This window comes from Mytilus edulis, chromosome 5 (assembly GCF_963676685.1).
Source record: "Mytilus edulis chromosome 5, xbMytEdul2.2, whole genome shotgun sequence".
In the NCBI taxonomy this organism is placed as follows: Eukaryota; Metazoa; Mollusca; class Bivalvia; order Mytilida; family Mytilidae; genus Mytilus; species Mytilus edulis.
Window position 1 is genome coordinate 74,656,116 of NC_092348.1, and position 21,627 is coordinate 74,677,742.

Below are 21,627 nucleotides of genomic sequence, written 5' to 3' on the forward strand. Positions count from 1 at the left end.
TTTAGCAGAAAATTATAAAGAGTTATCTCCCATAGACTGTTTGACTCAATTAATTTTGTATTGTAAATTTTTCTTTAAAGGTTCACATGAGTTTGATATAATAACTATAAATTATCAGGACTTTAATGAAAGATATTTAAGTGGCTGAAAGATTAGATAAAAAAGTAGGATGACTTGTTTCGGTAAATTCAAAGCCTTTTGTGTATATTTACAGAATGGAAATATTTTCAGAAACATTAATTTTTAGAACCATAAAATTTACACTACTGCAGGATTTCAGAATCTGTTGAGAAAAATCACTGAAGTTAACCTTATAACTTTTATAAGATTTTATTAAAATATTGTATTAAATAAGGGGTAATATGAAAAGGTAACTAAATCTGAAGGTTCTTTATACGAATTGCCCTTCAATATTGTTCAATAGTTTGTGATTATGACATGATATTTGCATAAGAAAACTTAATATCTAATTTCACTGGTTTAAGTTGTTATTATTTGACCATTATTTTTTGCAGATTATTATAAATAGCTATTACTAAGTAATGGATGTTTATGACCATTTTTCTTTTGTTCAGATGTAATTATATCTATATTATTATTTATAGTTTATTATTGGAACACTGGCACAATTGTCTCATTGCTATTGAATATGATACTTGTACATGTATATGGAGAATGTATAAAATTTAACAGTGTTCTAAATTCACAGCATTTGTTTTTTCATATATGTTTTACATATGATATTGTTGTTTGTTATTGAAAGTATATTGTGATAAATTGAACCGTCCAGATGTATATTTAAGCTTTATTTTTGAAATTATATATATAGTTATTTATTTATTGCAGAGTTTATTTATTTAAGTATGTATACTGTTTATATATGTAATACCATGTAGATAATATAAAAAGCTGCAACATAATTACTTAAATGCTGCGATAATTAGAATTACAAATTTTAAAAACTGCTGATCCTTGTCATGATTGTAGGTTTATTTTTGTAATTTTTTAGCTCACCTGGCCCGAAGGGCCAAGTGAGCTTTTCCCATCACTTTGCGTCCGGCGTCCTGCGTCCGTCGTCGTCCTGTGTCCGTCGTCGTCCTGCGTCCGTCGTCGTCCGTCGTCGTTAACTTTTATAAAAATCTTCTCCTCTGAAACTACTGGGCCAAATTAAACCAAACTTGGCCACAATCATCATTGGGGTATCTAGTTTAAAAAATGTGTCCGGTGACCCGGCCAACCAACCAAGATGGCCGCCATGGCTAAAAATAGAACATAGGGGTAAAATGCAGTTTTTTGCTTATAACTCAAAAACCAAAGCATTTAGAGCAAATCTGACAGGGTAAAATTGTTGATCAGGTCAATATCTATCTGTCCTGAAATTTTCAGATAAATTGGGCAACCCGTTGTTGGGTTGCTGCCCCTGAATTGGTAATTTTAAGGAAATTTTGCTGTTTTTTGTTATTATCTTGAATATTATTATAGATAGAGATAAATTGTAAACAGCAATAATGTTCAGCAAAGTAAGATTTACAAATAAGTCAACGGGACCGAAATGGTCAGTTGACCCCTTTAGGAGTTATTGCCCTTTTTAGTCCATTTTTAACCATTTTTCGTAAATCTTAGTTATCTGTTACAAAAATCTTTTCCTCTCAAACTACTGGGACAAATTAATCCAAACTTGGCCACAATCATCATTGGGGTATCTAGTTTCAAAAATGTGTGGCGTGACCCATCCAACCTACTAAGATGGCCGCCATGGCTAAAAATAGAACATAGGGGTAAAGTGCAGTTTTTGGCTTATAACTGAAACACCAGAGCATTTAGAGCAAATCTGACATGGAGTAAAATTGTTCATCAGGTCAAGATCTATCTGCCCTGAAATTTTCAGATGAATCGAACAACCCGTTGTTGGGTTGCTGCCCCTGAATTGATAATTTTAAGGAAATTTTGCTGTTTTTGGTTATTATCTTGAATATTATTATAGATAGAGATAAACTGTAAACAGCAATAATGTTCAGCAAAGTAAGATCTACAAATAAGTCAACATGACCAAAATGGTCAGTTGACCACTTTAGGAGTTATTGCCCTTTATAGTCAATTTTTAACAATTTTTCTTAAATCTTAGTAATCTTTTAGAAAAATCTTCTTCTCTGAAACTACTGGGCCAAATTTAACCAAACTTGGCCATAATCATTATTGGCCTATCTAGTTAAAAAAATGTGTCCGGTGACCCGGCCAACCAACCAAGATGGCCGCCATGGCTAAAAATAGAACATAGGGGTAAAATGCAGTTTTTGGCTTATAACTCAAAAACCAAAGCATTTAGAGCAAATCTTAGTAATCTTTTAGAAAAATCTTCTCTTCTGAAACTACTGGGCCAAATTTAACCAAACTTAGCCATAATTGGGGTATCTAGTTAAAAAAATGTGTCCGGTAACTCGGCTAACAAACCAAGATGGCCGCCATGGCTAAAAATAGAACATGGGGGTAAAATGCAGTTTTTGGCTTATAACTCAAAAACCAAAGCATTTGGCAGGAAGTAAAATTGTTGATCAGGTCACGATCTATCTGCCCTGGAATTTTCAGATGAATTGGATAATCGGTTGTTAGGTTGCTGCCCCTGAATTGGTAATTTTGAGGAAATTTTGCTGTTTTTTTTGTTATCTTGAATATTATTATAGATAGAGATAAACTGTAAACAGCAATAATGTACAGCAAAGTAAGACCTAAAAAGAAGTCAACATGACCAAAATGGTCAATTGACCCCTTAGGAGTTATTGCCCTTTATATAGTCATTTTTTTTTAACAATTTTCACAAAATTTGTAAAATTTTACTAACATTTTCCACTGTAACTACTTGGTCAAGTTCATTATAGATAGAGATAATTGTCAGCAGCAAGAATGTTCAGTAAAGTCAGATCTACAAACACATCACCATCAACAAACCACAATTTTGTCTTGAATCCATCTGTGTCCTTTGTTTAGTATTCACATAGACCAAGGTGAGCGACACAGGCTCTTTAGAGCCTCTAGTTTCAACTCTTAATTTCATTTGCTACGCATCTGTTTTTCTTTGTTTAGTATAATGTTGAATGTTAACTTGACATAGTCAAACTGTAAGTAGTTTAAAATTGCAATAATTTAAAGAAAAATCTTTCTGTAATTAAAAGAGCTGTATATATTTGATTTAATGTGTATAAAATTCAAAATTTACTATATCAATTTATGTTATACAACCATCTTGGATAGCATCTATCCTATTGCTTAAGATAAAACTTATTGTCCTGACAAGAAAGTTTGTTTTAAAATTGAAAAAGAATGTAGGGGTCCATTTATCTGAAATTAACTTTCGTGGAATAAGATATTATAGATAGGGTTTTCTTATTGCAATACCATTAAAAAAAAATAAAAACAATTCATTCAATAATATTTATATTTAAATAATAGATTTTTTTTTTATCTTAGTGTAAGGTTGCTTTTTCTTATCCTTCATAGTGGTTGTATATCAAAAATGAATTAATGTTAACTTGTTTAAGGTGGTACCTAACACTACAGAGATAACAACTCTGTAAAATCAGCTAAATGTTTTAAAAACGTTGTGTTGTGAAGGCGATATAAAGCTTCTCAATGATCAAAATTAGTGTTTGTCAAACTGCTATAATAACCAGTGTAATTTTTCTGATAAAACGCTTCGTTCAAATTATTTTATTTTTTTATATTTTTGTAAAAGGGTCAAAGTAAATACTTTGTCAAAATTTTATGAAAATTAAATGAGCCAAATTAATTTTAGTGAAAGTGTTGGGTACCACCTTAATTGTCACATCTTTTAGAGACAACTTTTTTTTTCTTATTCTAAATGAAACTTACTGCTGTATGCAACCATCATCATTTATATGTCAATGTGATTTTGGTTTCTTTATTTTGTTTTTTGTGATACAAAAAGTTTAGACTGTCAGTGATTGTTTCATGCTAAAAAAGTTCATTGTACATAACATATACAATATAGAAGATAGAAGCTAAGGTCTATATAAAATGTTTTCTTTACATTGAAACAGTCTTTTCGTTCATGTGGTTTTCTATTTCCGTTAAGTTAAGTTCTAATTTTTGTTTCAGTTTCTTATATAATTGTCATAAAAATGGTTATAATTCTTTTTTTATTTGACAGACAATTTTATTTGATATTTCAATTGTTTTAATAACTGTTTTTTGTAATTTTGAAGATTGTCATTCATTTTGTAATTTTTGTTGTTTATTAGAGTGGGTGGCACATATTCGCCATGGGACACATTTTCACTGTTTTGGTATTTTTTTCTGTAAAATTTGTGTGCCTTTAACCAGTACTTGCCTATTTAGATGGTAAAGGCTGTCTGTAATGTTTGAAACACTTGATATGTCTCTTTACTCCATTTCCACAGTTATTTGCCCATATAAAGAAATATGCAGGTGTTTATACCCCCGCTTTAAAAAAGGGGGGGGTATACTGTTTTACCTCTGTCTGTCCGTCCGTCCGTCCATCAGTCCGTCCGTCAGTCAGTCCGTCCCATGAAACTTTCGTCACATTTTTCTCAGGAACTACACATCCACCTTTTCTGTAATTTGGTATCAACATTTATATATGTCAGCCATACCGTGTGATGCGTTTTCAGATTCATCACTTGACAACTTCCTGTTTACCGAACACTTGTCTGATTTTACACATGATAGCCAAGTTGAAAATTTTCGTCACATTTTTCTCAGGAACTACAATACAAGGATTTCTGAAATTTGGTTTCAGGATTTATATAAGTCAGCTATACCGTGTGATGCATTTTCAGATTCATCACTCGACAACTTCCTGTTTACCGAACACTTGTATGATTTTACACATGATAGCCAAGTTGAAAATTTTCGTCACATTTTTCTCAGGAACTGCAATACAAGGATTTCTGAAATTTGGTTTCAGGATTTATATAAGTCAGCTATACCGTGTGATGCGTTTTCAGATTCATCACTCGACTACTTCCTGTTTACCGAACACTTGTATGATTTTACACATGATAACCAAGTTAAAAATTTTCGTCACATTTTTCTCAGGAACTACAATACAAGGATTTCTGAAATTTGGTTTCAGGATTTTTATAAGTCAGCTATACCGTGTGATGCGTTTTCAGATTCATCACTCGACAACTTCCTGTTTACCAAACACTTGCATATTTTTACACTATTAATATTATCCACTTGCGGCGGGGGTATCATCAGTGAGCAGTAGCTCGCAGTTTCACTTGTTTTAAACAGTTTTGGGCTATTATGTAAGATTTATATGGCAATCATGAGCAGTCTTAAAGTAAATATTTGTGAGAAAATTTTTATAGGAATGATCTCTCAAGCTTATTCGTGTAATTACAAACATTTGTTTATATAATTACCAAGATAATGAGGATGGTCATATCATACATTGCGGCAAATATTTGTCCCCTATGGTACATGAACAACTTGATTTCCTCTGGAATTTGCCCTCATTTTTAGAACAATTAACCAATGTTTTGAAGATAATTCCTTTACCAAACAATTTTTTCAAATAGTTTAATTTCTGAAACCTACATAAAAAATTCCAAATATTCAAATGTAGGTGGGATTTAAGTGGAAATGAATGAATTATGTGGCGAATATGGGTCACTCACTCTACCTGTGAAAACTACATCACGTCATTAAACAATAGCAACAAAATTAGAAAAGGTTTAGGTTATGGCTCTAGTCAGTGCCATATTATTATTTTCTTAGTTTACAAGTTTTTTTAGGTGATATTTGGGATATTTTTTATTTGTTAATTTATTTAAATGTCTTCCCCCCCCAAACAACGAAACCCATTCCAATGCCCTTGTTGCCATTTTTTTACAGCACACTTTAGCTAGAAATCAAAAATCTTTCAATCAATTTAAATTTGTAGTTTTTATGGCGATAACTTAAAATGTCAAAAAGTAGAAATAAATCATAAAAGATTTGAATATTGAAATGTAAATGACCAATTATACTTGAAGATAAGGAAAATGATATAACATATTCATATTTATTAAGTTGAAGAATATACATTGGTTAAATGAATACATATGCTTATTATTGTGTATTGTGTAGTAAGAAGCGTGTGGTTTTTTTTTAATCAAATGTTGCATTTACAAGAACACATGATTTAAAATCTGAATCTCCATGTAGATATGACATTCATACTAAAAATTGTACAGCATCTATATAGACAGGACAGATGTATCTCTTACTCAGTCAATCAAACTTTGGCTTCAGAAATAAATGAAGTATATTTACTACTAAAATTGTGCACAGAAACTACAATACCAATACCGGTATTTCTTTTTCAGAAAGACCTGCAAATCAGTTGGTGGAATCTGTTATTTTCTTAAAGTAAAAGTTTGACTGAAAATAGTTTGAAATAAATTAGAGTTATCTCCCATAGACTGTTTGCAAAATATATTCTGTATTTTTATATAACAAGTTTTATTTAATTTGTCTTATTACTTTTCTTTTTAAAACCAAAAAAGATATATTTGAAATATAATCTTTTTTGTTATGGAAAATTTGAAAAAAAATTATTTAAATTCTCTCCGTCTGTTCAATACCTAGGCTCAGTCGTCTAATATCTCAAAAATAAGCAAAAAGCCTATCTTTTTATGACCATAACTCTATGACTTGCATATTACCATATGAAAGATATTAGACTTTAAGAAATGATGTTATCTTTTATATCAGCAGCAAAATTCCTTAAGTCTAAAGTTGAATTTGAGTAATACAACAATTATAGAGGTCAAAGTCTACATTTTTGTAAGAAAATTAATATACATTTGTTTTAAATCTTTCAATTTTGTTCTCTTTTCTTGCATTTACACAGTAAAGATAAACGCTGATCTGGCTTTTATTGTTTTTCCAGTGAAGCATTAGTTAGGAAATAGCCCTGTTGTAATTTAGAAAATTGTACATTTATTTGTATTTTTGTATTTCTCTAATAGAGAAATTACTAACCATTATGTGAAGAATTCCTTTTCATATTTTCCTATTTAAATTACAAAATTGTCAACTACTAGTAGTACTTTGACAGTGATTAAGTTTTAAAATTACTGTATGCTTGCTGTAACAGAAGATTAAATTCATGACATTCCATCTTTGTAATTGTGAATATGCAATATCCAATAAAAATCAAATCATATGTTATTTTGGTATTTCCTGCAATCCTGTTTAATGCATTATCTCTATTCTTCTATAAAATTCAATGTGCTAATATTTGTGAAAAATTGATTGCTTTGGATGTCAGGGTCAACTATAGGATCAATGTTAAAATATCTAAATGAATATCATATTTCAAGTAGATTTTGCAAGCCCAATGACAAAAATTGTGAATTTTAAGCCCCAAATTTTGGTTTATTCCCAATTAAATCACAAAAAGTCAACAATTATAACTTTGTATTACTTTGTCTGTATTACTTTTATTTTTAGTTTTAAAATGAAAGAAAATAGGAAATTGATTAGTAAGAATGTTTTTCTTATTTTTTTTATTTCCTTTTATATTTGTTGAGTTCAGACAGTATGCAATTGCTTTCTGTTTTCAATTTCTTCACATCAAATTACAGTGTGAATGTGAAAAAAGCATATTGCAAATTAATTCATGACACAAAATCAATACATACATGTAACAACACCAAAAGCAAAGGAAAAGTGCTTTGCATATTTTATAAATATTTTCTACTGAATGATTGATTTATATGAAGATCTAATCCATGACATTCCACCATTATTGTGAATATGCAAAAATCAATAAAAATCAAATTATATGTTATTTTGTCTGCCTGATACCAGTATATAATTGGTTAATAAACCTTTGATTGAGAAGCTAGAACAGCAATTTATTCACTTTGTTATCTTTATGGTAAATGTAAATTAAATTTGTTATTTTGTGTTTAAATTTAATCATTTGATGTGTTTGATTTTTTCTGCTCTTAGAAATCAAATGGAAGCAAGGCAAAGCATTAATATATATTTCGGTTGTTAATATTAAGGTTTAGCCTGTTAAAAATTGTTTTTATTATGCCCCAGGTAGGGTCTGTATGTCAGTTCGTCCATCTGTCTCTCTGTCCGTCTGTCCTGCTTTACATTAAAGTTTTTAATAAAGGAAGGTTTTGATGAAGTTAAAGTTCAATCAACTTAAAACTTATATATATATATTTCCTTTGATATGCTTTTTCTAATTTTAATGTGAAATTAGAGTGAAGACCCCAATTTCAAGGTCAACTGAATATTGAAAATGATAGTACAAGTGAGTTATCCGTGTTCTATATACATAATCTTGTTTATCAATACATGTAACTTATTGAAATTTACAAAACTTGGACAGAAGCTTTTCAAGATAGAGATTTATCAGAGAAAAATTTTGACAATTTTTTTTTCGTTTTCTGTATTTTCTGATAAATATAATAGGTTTTTTATTGCAGTTATGATTTTTTTGTCTAAGCCTGAAACTAAGGGAAAAAATTTCGAACATCACTATTTTATAAAACTTCATTAAAAATTTCGCCATATTGGTTAGAAGCTTCCCCATAATCAAGAAATAGCATCTAATGAAGAAAAAAAATGTTTGCCTCATATTTCACTGATTGGTATGCTTAGTTTTTGGCCATGATTATTATACTTATACACTGACGCTTTGAATTGCAGAGGAGACGCATGATTCTGTGGAACCCTTTACCAAATGTTTGTTTACAAGAGATATCAGTTTCTCAACTGTCTGTTTGTCCCAAAGTTGGTTGCTTTATTGAACAATAAAACTTACCTGTGAAAATTGCAGTTGGTGAGATTCAAAAATTATTATTTCAACAATGGTGATGATGGCCTTATCATTTGCAGATAGGTTAACCTTTTAGGTTTAGTATAGAAATACGAAGCTTTGGTCAATGAGACAACTCTTGTCCAGTGACCAAGTGAGTTAAAAGTCTAGCATACTCTTCGGTGACTATACATGATGGGTCATTAATATTTTCTATTTTTCAACTGATTGGTTAAAGTGTTGCATGTTTTATTTACATCTAATGACATTTACCTCATTTCAAGCTTCATTTAGTGAATCATATTTTATTTATAAACACAATTTAAATAAAATACACAATTTGGCACAAACTTATTTGATACAATTGAATAATTAAAAGGATCTGGAAACAAGCTTTTATAAACAGATATTATTCTTTTTCCTGTAAATTCTTCAGGATTTGGTATTTTCATGGAATGTTTTAAATAATATTTGACCCAAACATAGTATAGAGGAAATATGGTCGCCTAAATTTCTCAATCAACATTAAAACTAGTCCTAAAAAAAGACAATCAAGTCATAGAATGGAATACAAAATTGGGAATACCTACCTGTTCAAATTATTGTTTATTTGGTTTGAATATGCATGAAATATTTGCCACCAGACAATAAGCCAACAAAAATCAATAAAGACGACATGTATATATGTTTTTCTACCCAGGAATAGATTATCTAAGCTATTTGATAAAGATCTTTTTGAATCATACATTATTTGGCCTTTAATTTTCATCATTCGAGCTTCACTGATGAGTCTTTAAAAGAAGAAACACATGTCTGACATAAATGAATAAAAGCCTTGGTATCTTTAAAGAGTGATTTTCACAAAAAAATGTTTCCCAGAATTTTCTATTTGCTTACAAGTTATCAAACTACTTAATTGCATTGAATTATACTTGGACTATAGCTTCTAAAATTTAATGCAATCAGTTTAAATTATATAAATGTTCTTTCCAACTTCCTACATGAAAATCACCATTGATTTTCCACTTGATATTTAGAGCATAATGCACTACAGCTGTCTGTCTGTCCTTTGCCTGTTTGTACCTGAGTCAGTTTCTAAATTGGTCTCTAGATCTTACCTGTGATGTAAATTTCGGGTAGAGAGTCTAAATTATTATATCCTGTTAAGTAAAGATGGCCTTATCAATTGCAAATATGTTAACTTTTTAAGACTGGGTATGTTGCTATGTTAATTGGTTAAGTAAATGACTATCTAAAAAATCAGATGACCTTTACCTTGTTTGGGTCTTTGTTTCATATTCTATTTCCTGTGAAGTCTTGTTTTAGTCCTGAATAAGCATAGAATAGTTTCCTCTGGACGTTAATCAAGCATAATCAATAAATAAAAAAATGACATAAATGTTCACTTGGATGGATAGTCGTCTCATTGGCAGTCATACCACATCTTGTATCTATTTATTGGTCAGAGCATATTGAAAGTAATTTATATTATTGATTTAAACAATCACAGTTTAATGAAAAAAAGTGTAAAATTATTTGGTTTTTGTCTCTCCTGTGATGAAAGTCGTAGAATGTGAAACCTAGGGATTAAAGTGACCATTTGGCAGCCACAGCCTAAGCTATTTGTATACAACCTAATATTTCAGACAATAGACTATACCAGGATGCTTCATACCTTGTATGCAGATACCGTATGTTACGAAGTTTCTACCTTTCATGTGTCCTTTGACCTTGAGTTTTTTCTTTGTTCAGTAATTGCTTGAGAAAACACAAATTATTTTTTCGTGATGTGAAATATTTACTCATGAATAATATGATAACTTTATGTGGTGTATTGGTTTCTTGCAAGGTCTGCATGGCTGCATGTCAGGAATACGGGGCCTTGTCCTCATTTCAGGAATCAGAGGTCAAGGTTTAGTTTTGGTGGTAAAGTCAGTATCTCACTCAGATACTAAATGTATATTAAACCATTGTGGTGACGTCAGCCTATTCATTTACCGTGGATTCTTTTTCCAGAATCAACGCTTCCTAAATCTGACGCTGAAATGGACTCACCATATTAATTTCTTTTGTTTCCTTTGTGTGCCTAATTTCATTACGTTTGAATTGACTAATTTACTGATTTCTGTTCACTAATGGAATTGTTTTAAAAACTTACCTTTACTTTTTTGTAACTTCTATATGCCTTCACTGGAAATCACTGGGAATCGAACCCGTCCACGAATTCTGTTACTTGTTACTGGTATCAACATATCGACAAAACCTCTGGCCTACCAATCGGTTACAATTTAATTGTCTATTTCATATATATAAATGAATATATGTACAACAGACACACAGGGCTTGTACCTTTATATATACATAATAGGCAAACGTATAGTATGAATTGGTAGCCACAAGGTTTCATGGTTAAGATAAATGGATTTAAGGTATGGACTTGTCTGTTTAGGTTCGAATCCCTGAATTCTCGTTGTTGTCCATATTCTGTAGTTTTCTTGTTTTTTGTTATTGTTTAGTATGTAATGGTAGAAATTTTGTGTAATAAAAGCGAGTTTGTTCGTTTATTATCATTTATTAACTTGTAAATAGTAAGGCACCATATCATTTAATGATTTAAATACAAGTATTGCCTTTTTGTATTGCATGCGTTTATCGGACTATTGTTGGCTATTCCACATGGTTGAAACAAAAATGATTACATTCTATTTGTCCTTTTTTTATTAATAAATTAATATAATATGATTTCGTCTGTTTACTACATAATTTTACAACTGTAAGTTTGTAAATTACTATGCTTGAAAATCGTGATGTGCTTTTTGTTAAAGATTTCTGAAACATACTTATTGTGGACAGTTGTCTCATTGGCAATCATACCACATCTTCTTTTTCATTATTATATGCACTATATATATGTTCTTTGTCCGGTTGTTTTATCTTTGACACATTCTCCATTTTCATTTTCAATTTTAGTAGAAATAAGTTAGAATATATCTTATTTTGTAAAAACAGACAATATTCAGATGCCTGCTAGTATGAAGATCTTTATGGACAGACGTCCATATATTTGTATTTTTTTTAACCATTTAATTTTGATATTTAATTTATTGTAATGGATCGTTTGACACGAATATATGGTTATTAAAACTCACTTACAATACCTTCTAATTAAGAATAGCCGTAATTTTAAAAGGCATTAACACAATAGTTTAAGTTATAGATACAATGGATAACCGTTGATTCATGAAAAACAAACCATTCGCCCTCCGGGCTCATGGTTTCTTTTTCAAGAATCAACGCTTATCCATTGTATCTATATCACATAATTCAGTTGGTCAACTTTAAGTGGTGAATGGAATGATTGAAAGGTTTCATGGATCTGTGATCAAGGTTAAGTTTTCGTGCCCAATACCGTATTTCAGATATTATATATATGTGTAGGGAATGATTTTCATGTGTACAAATTCGGCTTGCAGGATTCACCTGAACTTGGCCTTATTTCATAGATCTTTTCTTTCGTTTTATTTTTGTGTTTTAAAGCCATTATTTTTAGTGTTTATGGAAATCAATGATTGTAATCTTTACATTCTGTCTGGCAGGTTTCGGACTACCTTGACCTCACTTTTATGGTTAATTGGACAATGCAAAGTTTTCATATCAGATACTATCAGCAGATACTATCAGCAATATTTCATATATACTTGGTGAATTAAGTGATTGTAAGGTTTACATGTATGGCTGTCAGGGCTCATATGACCTTGACGATCTCATTTCATGATATATTGGTCAATGTTAAGTTTTTGTGGTTTTTTTTTCTGTTTCTATGGTACTATAAGCAATATGTTGATTATATTTGGTTAATGGAATGAATGTAAGGTGTGCAGGTATTTGGTATGGTTCATCTAACCTTGAACCTATTTTCATGGATCATCAATGTTAATTTAATTTTATACTTGTATTGAAATTAACCTTTTTGATTTAAGATTTTCAACGAAAATTCAGTCATACATGTAAGTAAAGCAGACACTACAATCCAGCGTGTTCACTCTTGTCATTTCATTAATGTAGGTTTTTTTTTTTCAAATCTGATGATTTGAGAATCTTTTTGAGTTCACGTGTATTTGAACGTAAATCTAGGTACTTCTAAGAGCATCCCAATTACAAATTATATAGAAGCCCCTCTCCTTTATCCCACGTAGAGTTAATAAATTTTTGACTAAAACCATTTCCAAGAAATGACAGTAATTTTGTATTTATACAAGTTATCAAATACCTCTTAATTGCATTAAATTTTTACTTTGACATCAACTTCACAGACCTTGATGTAATTAGTTTAATTTTTCTAGATGTACTTTCCAACATCCTGCTTGGGAATCACCATTGATTTTCCACTTCATCAAAACCATTTTAATCACAAGGTGACTTCATGTAGAATTTATGATTTCAGTCATCAACCTTTATCTCAAAAAACATTTTGCACATTAAAAGCCATGAAATTGCTATTACAGTTACCATAAACGTTAATCAATATGCCCCATGATATATTAGAACCGGATGCCGTGATTCCCAGGTTTGGCAACTGAAGCGGATAGCATGCCAGGATTTGCTGTCGTGATTTCTGATATGTAGTTTCAAATTGAATAATTGTAAGTACATATAAAAATTACATTTTAATTATTCTTAAACATTTGTTTTCTTCATATTTCTGTTTTGTTTCCAGGTCGAGATTTCACCAACGATTTCCGAGACCACAATTGTCGTCCCTTGATTTTCGTTGTTCCTAGTGTTGACAGTGGGTTACTTGCCATTAATTTTTAAATTACTTCATTTTTCCGTATTTCATTTCAGCAATGAACTTTTATTCGCAGTTAACAAGAAGTTTCGGTCTGAAATAAATAATTTTGTCAAAGTTTCATAGAATTTTTATAAAACTTTAAAATAAGTTTTAATATTTTAGAGATAATATTGTATTTTCCTTTTCAGTATTTTTCTCATCGGTGGTCTATAATTAATGCTCATAACATTGACAGACAGTCTGGGATTAAATTGGTACGACATGATAAATTTGTACACCTTCATGCATATGGATTGTTATGAAAATTGGATAAAGGCCGATCTTCAAAATCAAGAAATGACAAATAAAAACAAAGTTTCATAGTTTGCGCTTTCTAAAATTCTGTATGTGACTTATATAGAGACTTACGTTAGAAAGGCAATTAATGTACTCTTTTATAGTTTAAACTTATTTATTTATCGTGGACTGCGAAACAAGTTATTGCAACTTATATTAATTCATTTCCACTTTGCGGGTGCGGGTTCTGCATTGTAGCGGCATTAGCCTGTTCTTTTTCGAAATCTACAAGGGTGTCTTTTGTGTGCAAGAGATATATCTCTCTCTTAACCGGTCAGCCATTTATCGTCCCCTTCCAACGGACTATCCTCGTTTCCTCAAGACCATACTCGCAAATGGTGTCAAGGGAGAGCCGAAAATTAAGGTCCTGAAATTTTCTCCCCGGAACGGGTATCGAAACAGGAACCTTTGTGTTATTAGTCCGATACTACTACACCACGGCTCCGACAGCATGCAGCACAGTTCTGTGGAACTCTAGATCTTAACGAATGTTTTTTTTCCCCATTTAGTTTATGCTGTTTGTTTTTGTTTTGTCTGTAAAATTCTGTAAAACAAAAAAGAAAGACGTGCTTTCTCAGTAGTGCAATAGCCAGTGTGGGAAGATTCTATGTTTAGCTTACCTGGCCCGAATGAGTTTTCTCATCACTTTGCGTCCGTCGTCGTCCGTCGTCGTTAGCTTTTACAAAAATCTTCTCCTCTGAAACTACTGGGCCAAATTAAACCAAACTTGGCCACAATCATCATTGGGGTATCTAGTTTAAAAAAATGTGTAGCGTGACCCGGCCAACCAATCAAGATGGCCGCCATGGCTAAAAATAGAACATAGGGGTAAAATGTAGAATTTGGCTTATAACTCTGAAGCCAAAGCATTTAGAGCAAATCTGACATGGGGGTAAAATTGTTTATCAGGTAAAGATCTATCTGCCCTGAAATTTTCAGACAAATCGGACAACCGGTTGTTGGGTTGCTGCCCCTGAATTGGCAATTTTAAGGAAATTATACCATTTTTTTGGCTATTATCTTGAATATTATTATAGATAGAGATAAACTGTAAACAACAATAATGTTCAGCAAAGTAAGATCTACAAATAAGTTATTTGACTAAAATGGTCAGTTGACCCCTTAAGGATTTATTGCCCTTTATAGGTGTCATACCACCAATTAAAAGTCCCTATCTGTTCAACCAAATTTTGCAATTTTCACAGCTTTCTAAATATTTTACCTTAAGTTTAACTTCATAGAAACTAGGTATATTCTGAATTGTACAGGTGTCACCTTTCTGCATGCTAATTTTCAACATAAATTCAAAATCATATCAGAAGGAAGAGAGCTCCCGAAAGGAGGTACCACTAAAAATAACCCCTGGTTTTCTGGAAATCTTAAATTAGTATACCATGGAGCGCATTAATCCTCAATTTTAAATGCAAACTGAGTCTCCTAGACAGGTAAAATTTGGCTCAAAATGGTCTTAATATATTTCTCTTTCAACAAAAGTTTCATTTCTGCAAATTTGTTGGTTAGTTTAGGTGAACAATGGCATCAAATGCACTATTTTTTGTCCGAGTAGGCCTACGTTCTAAATTTGAGGGAGTAATTGGTGGTATGACACCTAAAGTCATTTTTTACCAATTTTTCGTATTTTTTTCTAATCTTTTACAAAAATCTTCTCCTCTTAAACTACTGTTCCAAATTTAACCATACTTGGCCTTAATCATTATTTAGGTATCTAGTTTAAAAAATGTGTGCAGTGACCCAGCCAACCAACCAAGATGGCTGCCATGGCTAAAAATAGAACATAGGGGTAAAATGTAGATTTTGGCTTATAACTCTGAAACCAAAGCATTAAGATCAATTCAGACATGGAGGATACATTGTTTTGCAAGTCAAGATCTATCTGCCCTGAAATTTTCAGATGAATCCGACAACTGTTTGTTGGGTTGCTGCCCCTGAATTGGAAATTTTGAAGAAAATTTTGCTGTTTTTGGTTATTATCTTGAATATTATTATAGATAGAGATAAACTGTAAACAGCAATGATGTTCAGCAAAGTAAGATCCACAAATCAGTCAACATGACCAAAAGGTCAGTTGACCCCTTAAGGAGTTATTGCCCTTTATAGTCAATTTTTGATAATTTTGTCAATTTTGTAAATTTTTACAAATTTTAACAAAATATTTTCCTCTTTTACTGATGGGTCAAGTTCATTATAAACTGAGATAATTGTAAGAAGCAAGAATGTTCAGTTAAGTAAGATCTACAAACACATCACCATCACCAAAACACAATTTTGCCATGAATCCATCTGTGTCTTTATTTAATATGCACATAGACAAAGGTGAGCGACACAGGCTCTTAAGAGCCTCTAGTTTTTTTTAATTATAAAGAACAATATAGTAAGTATGTTAATGTTTGAACATAGTCTAAAATACTTTTCCTTTTTAATTTTGCAGTCGTTATAGGCATGTATATTCATGTACAATCTGTGTTATTGATTGTGATTCCAGGTATGTATCTCCTTACATCGTTTTATGGAAAACGTTGAAATACCAATGAAAACTGTATTACAAATTATGCACGATACATTTGCCACTGGACATTAAGTAACCAACCAATTATTCTAATGCTATCTACAAAATAGGTTGGAGGTATTAAATTATGAAATTGAGATTGATTAATGTTTACAAAGTTTAAACTACAGAATATGCAAATATTGCACAGTGCGAAATTGATCGTCAGAACCACTTGAGTACCTGCACAACAACTGGTTGACTATAGAGTGAATATTTTCAAAATAACCGCGAAAAGATCCAGAAACCATCATTATAAGAACACTTATGTAATGTTAATATCAAGTAGAGTAAATGAAAATTGAATTTTAAATGCACATATCTTGTTGGTTGTCGTAGGTTGCTGTCTGTCATATATGTTGTTGATGATTTTTTATTGTTGTTTCGTTCAAAGAAAACAAGTCTTTGGGTTTCTTGTTTGAATTGTTTCATTTTTTGTCATTCTTCTTAATGTTTACTAAACCTTTTTTTTCATTGTCGAAGGCAGTACAGTGACGTACAAGAGCTCATTTGTACTCTTGTGGATAGTTTTCTCATTAGTTATCAAATCACATCACATTTTAATACCATTCAATGAGGGGGATAGGAGGGGTCTTGATCCCGAAATCCCGGGCTTAAAAACTCGAAATCCCGAGGTCCCGAATTTAAATAACCTAAATCCCGACATCCCGATATTCGAAAATAAGAATTCCCGGATCCCGAAAGGATCAATCCCGAAATCCCGAGCTAAAAAAAAACACCCGATCCCGATACAGGTCCTATCCGCCCTATTCAATTCATTTATTCAAGCTAACAGTATTTCAATCAATGATAATCACATTTCATAGAGAATTCATATTCGCAACGTTAACTGCGATTAGTTATAACGTACACACAGCAGCTATATTTTTTTTATCATTTCTGACCCTATATGTGCATATCTTTTTTTTTTTATGTCAATCTGAATTTCATTTTCATCACCCTATCTACGGAGCCCACCGTCAATTTGATTATTGTAACTTTGCTCTCGTCTAGATTATGCATAAAATATTTGCTAATGAACGTGTCAGTAAATCACAATCAATAACTAATAAGAAGATGATATTCTTTTCTTAAATTGTAGTTATAAAAATACAAATGTTTTAGATTATGGTCTTTTTTTTTAACTTCCTAGAGTGTTTTGTATCTAAGAACATCTGGAACCAAAATGTAAACTATGGGTATCTGGAAGACAATCAGGGTTGTGTATAATGGTATATATATATAGTTCCTACGGATGAATTATTTAAGGAGTTAATTGGAATAAATACATAGTTTCTGAAAGACCTTTCCTATTTTGAATTTCAGGTAAATTTTAATTGATCGATTTATCGAATGGTTGTTGTTGTATGATTAACGCACGTTCAGTGGCAAATATTTCATGCCTTTAATCAATCGATAAGATTCTGTTATAATTATGATATAAAAGTGTGTTTTACCGTTAATGATGTTGTAATTTTTGCTAGTGGTATGTGACTTTGTGCTGGTTATATCTTTTCAGTGTTAATCAACTGACTGATATAAAACTTCAGGGGTCTGAGAACTAACAAGCTAAAAGTCCGGCTGAGCTTGTCAGTTAAAAGAGTACATACGTTGTAGCACAGTTCATATTCATATCACATTTACATGTTCTTGTACTGAATATGCATTTAATTTGAAATTATTAACTGGACGTGAAACATGCATCTATTAAACCCCTAAACTAACTGGAGTAATTTTTTTTATTTTAATTAATTTATGGCAGTAGTTAAAATAAATTTAGATATAGGAAGATGTGGTATGAGTGCCAATGACACAACTCTCCATCCAAATAATAATTTATAAAAGTAAACCATTATACATGTAGGTCAAGGTACGGCCTTCAACACGGAGCCTTGGCTCACACCGAAAAACAAGCTATAAAGGGCTCCAAAATTACTAGTGTTAAAGCATTCAAACTGGAAAACCAACGGTCAAATCTATATAAAAAACGAGAAACGAGAAATATGTATAAATTACATAAACAAACGACAACTACTGTACATCAGATTCCTGACTTAGAACAGGTGCAAACATTTGCAGCGGGATTAAACGTTTTAATGGTACCAAACCTTCTTCCTTTTTCTGAAATAATAGTATAACATCACAACATAGAAAAACACACGATAAGATATAATTGGAAGGCTTAACTCGATTGGTTATTTATATAGCGAAAGTCTCCAATGATGTAAGAAAAACGCGTACATTCTTAAATTTTACTGAATTGTGGGATCATTATTCTTTTTGTCTTTGAAAAACAGATATACATAAAATTAAGAATATTAATGGGAATGTATCAAAGAGACAACAACCCGACCATAGAGCAGACAACAGCCGTATAGTTTTACTTCTTATTTAATTGGTACTATCCGTAATTGATTGTAATGCGCACTGTTTCTAATATTTCAACAGAAATAATGGTACTGTGTGACTATTGTAACTTGGCTCTTTACAAACCAACCACAGCGAATTGTTACGACACAAGTCATCCTTGTCATGCTGTTGATGGTGACCACAACCAGACATTTGTTTCCTGTAAGTCTAACCATCCTTGGTGGCAAGTGGATATGGGAATGTCCCGCAAAGTAGATTCCATTAAAATTTCATTCTTGCCAGGAGAGCCAACAGGTGCGTATAGATGACAGCAACCGTATTAAACCGCCAAAACAAGATATTATTTTACCAAGTTAAAATTTACATCTTTGCAAAATATGATATTTATCTCAAATGTATGTTAATTTCTTTCGTTTTTGTGAAGAAATTATTTTATTTTCCCAACGTTTGAATTGTTTTACATTGACATTTCGGGGCCTTTTATAGCTGACTATGCGATATGAGCTTTGCTCATTGTTGTAGGCCGTATGGTGACCTATAGATTTATGTCATTTAATTCTTGTGTGGAGAGTAGTCTCATTGTCAATCATTCCAAATCTTCTTTTTTATATTTAATGATGAGATTATTTTACAAATGTTGAAAGTGCTTCTCTGTTTAGTATTTCTATTCTTTATCTCTGGCAGACGATATCAGTACAACGACATTCGAAGATATTTCACCAGGCGGAGATATTCTCAACATCACAAAATGTGGAGTGGATTCCAAAATCCTTTCTTTAACTCTCTGTAAAGAAAGCTTCAAAGGACGATACATCCGGATTTCAAAAAAAGTTTTATCCGGTACTATTAAAATACAAGAAGTAGAAGTATATGGTAATTTTATACATTTTATACATTTTATACATTTCATACATTTTATGCATTTTATACATTTTATTGAATTGTACGTATGAAATGCATGTGGATATGATAGGTGTTTTTTAGGAGAAAAAAAATGGAAGCAAACCGTTTATAAACTAAAATATTATCAATATCACATGTAAAACATGTTATAAGAAAAATACCTAGCCTACGTAACGGTACATGTAGATTGAATATAGATCCATACAACTTGACAAACCTATGCTCGACTATATAAACCCACATCGATAGACACTGTCCCTAAAACGTTATTTAGGGTTCACACTGAATTCTTCAGATCAGTGATACATGTATATGATTTGTCAATTTTGTCATCCGTCATCAGATACTACATGTCTTTTCGAAACTATCCCGTTCAATTTAACTGCAAAATATTACTTATTACAATGATTATTTAAAACGATTTTATTTCTGATGGCCTATTCAATTCTATAAAATTCTCAATTTATGAAATGATTCTCCACAACGTTATAAATGGAATATGGAATGTTCGGCACATATTTAAATACATTTTTATTGAACACATGATGACATTGGTTATGATAAATTGTTATGTTGCTGTGACTGCTTTTATCTAATTTTCATGATTACACGATGTGCATGTAATGTTTGTCACTGGACGTTATACACTCATAAACCGTAATCCAAGTAACAAGATCGTGTTCAAAAGGAAAAGACAGAATGATAAAGAATTACGGTTCACAAACATCACAAAGAAAGCTCAATATTTAGCATAATAAACCTTAATAAACCAATATACATAAAAAAGCAGCTGTAGTTGAACTTATTTTATTTGTAGGAGATGTTGATGGGCCATGTCCGGAGATCACAGAAAAGTGGATATGTGACAGTATGTGTGTGGCTCCGGAAGGGGCAACTGGTGAACAAGTCTGTAGTCGATGTAAATGCCCGTGTACGACTCTTGGGGAGGAGGTAAACCACATACTTACTGAAGAGGAACTTCAACAGAAAATTGACAAACTTTTAAATGAAATCAGTATAGATAAGAAAAATACCGCCGTCTCAAAAAGAAAACTGATAAGTGCACCGGACAGTAGGAAGTCGGCTGTGGCAGTGGGGTCAACTGGTATCGTCATACTTGCATTATTACTACTGGGGATTATTGCAATGGATGCTAGCAGACTCGTCTGTCTTGTCCACTTGACTAGACGATTTTGTAACAAATATAAAAACTAGATAATAGATAGACTATAGCCCAACATGTAGGACTATTTACCGTTTATCTATAGTCACTATGAAGTTCGAAAATCCCGTTTATTCTGGATTTTTCCGTGGGTTTTATTTCACTTTTTTCGTATCTTTATTGTTTATTGAATTTTTTATTTTGTCAATTTGGATAACTGGACTAAAACACGGGTTTTTCCCCTGTTATACAATAACACGAAACTACATGTATAATAAAGTAAAATATGTTCAGCAATATATTTGAGAAAACTAATTAAGGATAATTTATGAAAAAAAGCAAATTACCTTAAACTAATATAACAGAAACTTGGCCTCTGACTTGGGATAGACTTGTATAGAATGTGGCATGTTAAACATATTTGGAGGCGTCAATCCGCCCCTAGCTTGGGACAGTGATGTAACGGCACAATACAAGAACAAATTGTAGTTTCGTATGGATGTGTTTTTCTATTTGTGTGTCTGTGTATGCGTGTTTCCTTGGTAAATATTTGGAAAATTTGACTTGATACAAAAGGTCAATTAGGTAGGTTATATATATATATGTATTAAAAAAATCACTGCGGAAACTATAATGAAAAGTTTGTCATCAATTTTTGTCACTAAGCAAAAAGTTCATTAAAAAACTACTCAAAA

The 21,627-nt window shown here is 31.6% G+C and overlaps 1 protein-coding gene across 2 annotated transcripts; it reads left to right on the forward strand.

Annotated features, from left to right (window-relative positions):
- Nucleotides 1-13,315: 13,315 nt before the first annotated feature.
- On the forward strand, nucleotides 13,316-21,627 carry LOC139524465 (uncharacterized). 2 transcript variants are annotated; one of them, XM_071319256.1, is made up of 5 exons: nucleotides 13,316-13,446; nucleotides 16,381-16,434; nucleotides 18,946-19,161; nucleotides 19,552-19,740; nucleotides 20,588-21,627. In XM_071319256.1, the coding sequence occupies exons 2-5, from the start codon at nucleotides 16,392-16,394 to the stop codon at nucleotides 20,983-20,985; spliced, it is 846 nt and encodes a 281-aa protein (XP_071175357.1). In that variant the 5' UTR covers nucleotides 13,316-13,446; nucleotides 16,381-16,391; the 3' UTR covers nucleotides 20,986-21,627. The 2 variants fall into 2 exon arrangements, with proteins under 2 accessions (XP_071175357.1, XP_071175358.1); XM_071319257.1 differs by having other exon boundaries at nucleotides 13,326-13,446; nucleotides 19,552-19,707.

What these genes read in the sequence shown, in the direction of transcription:
- LOC139524465 (XM_071319256.1), top strand. Translation starts at nt 16,392, where the DNA reads ATGTATATTCATGTACAATCTGTGTTATTGATTGTGATTCCAG. An exon ending in GTTATTGATTGTGATTCCAG is followed by an intron (nt 16,435 to 18,945) that starts GTATGTATCTCC and finishes ATATTTCAACAG; the next exon opens with AAATAATGGTACTGTGTGAC. An exon ending in CTTGCCAGGAGAGCCAACAG is followed by an intron (nt 19,162 to 19,551) that starts GTGCGTATAGAT and finishes TATCTCTGGCAG; the next exon opens with ACGATATCAGTACAACGACA.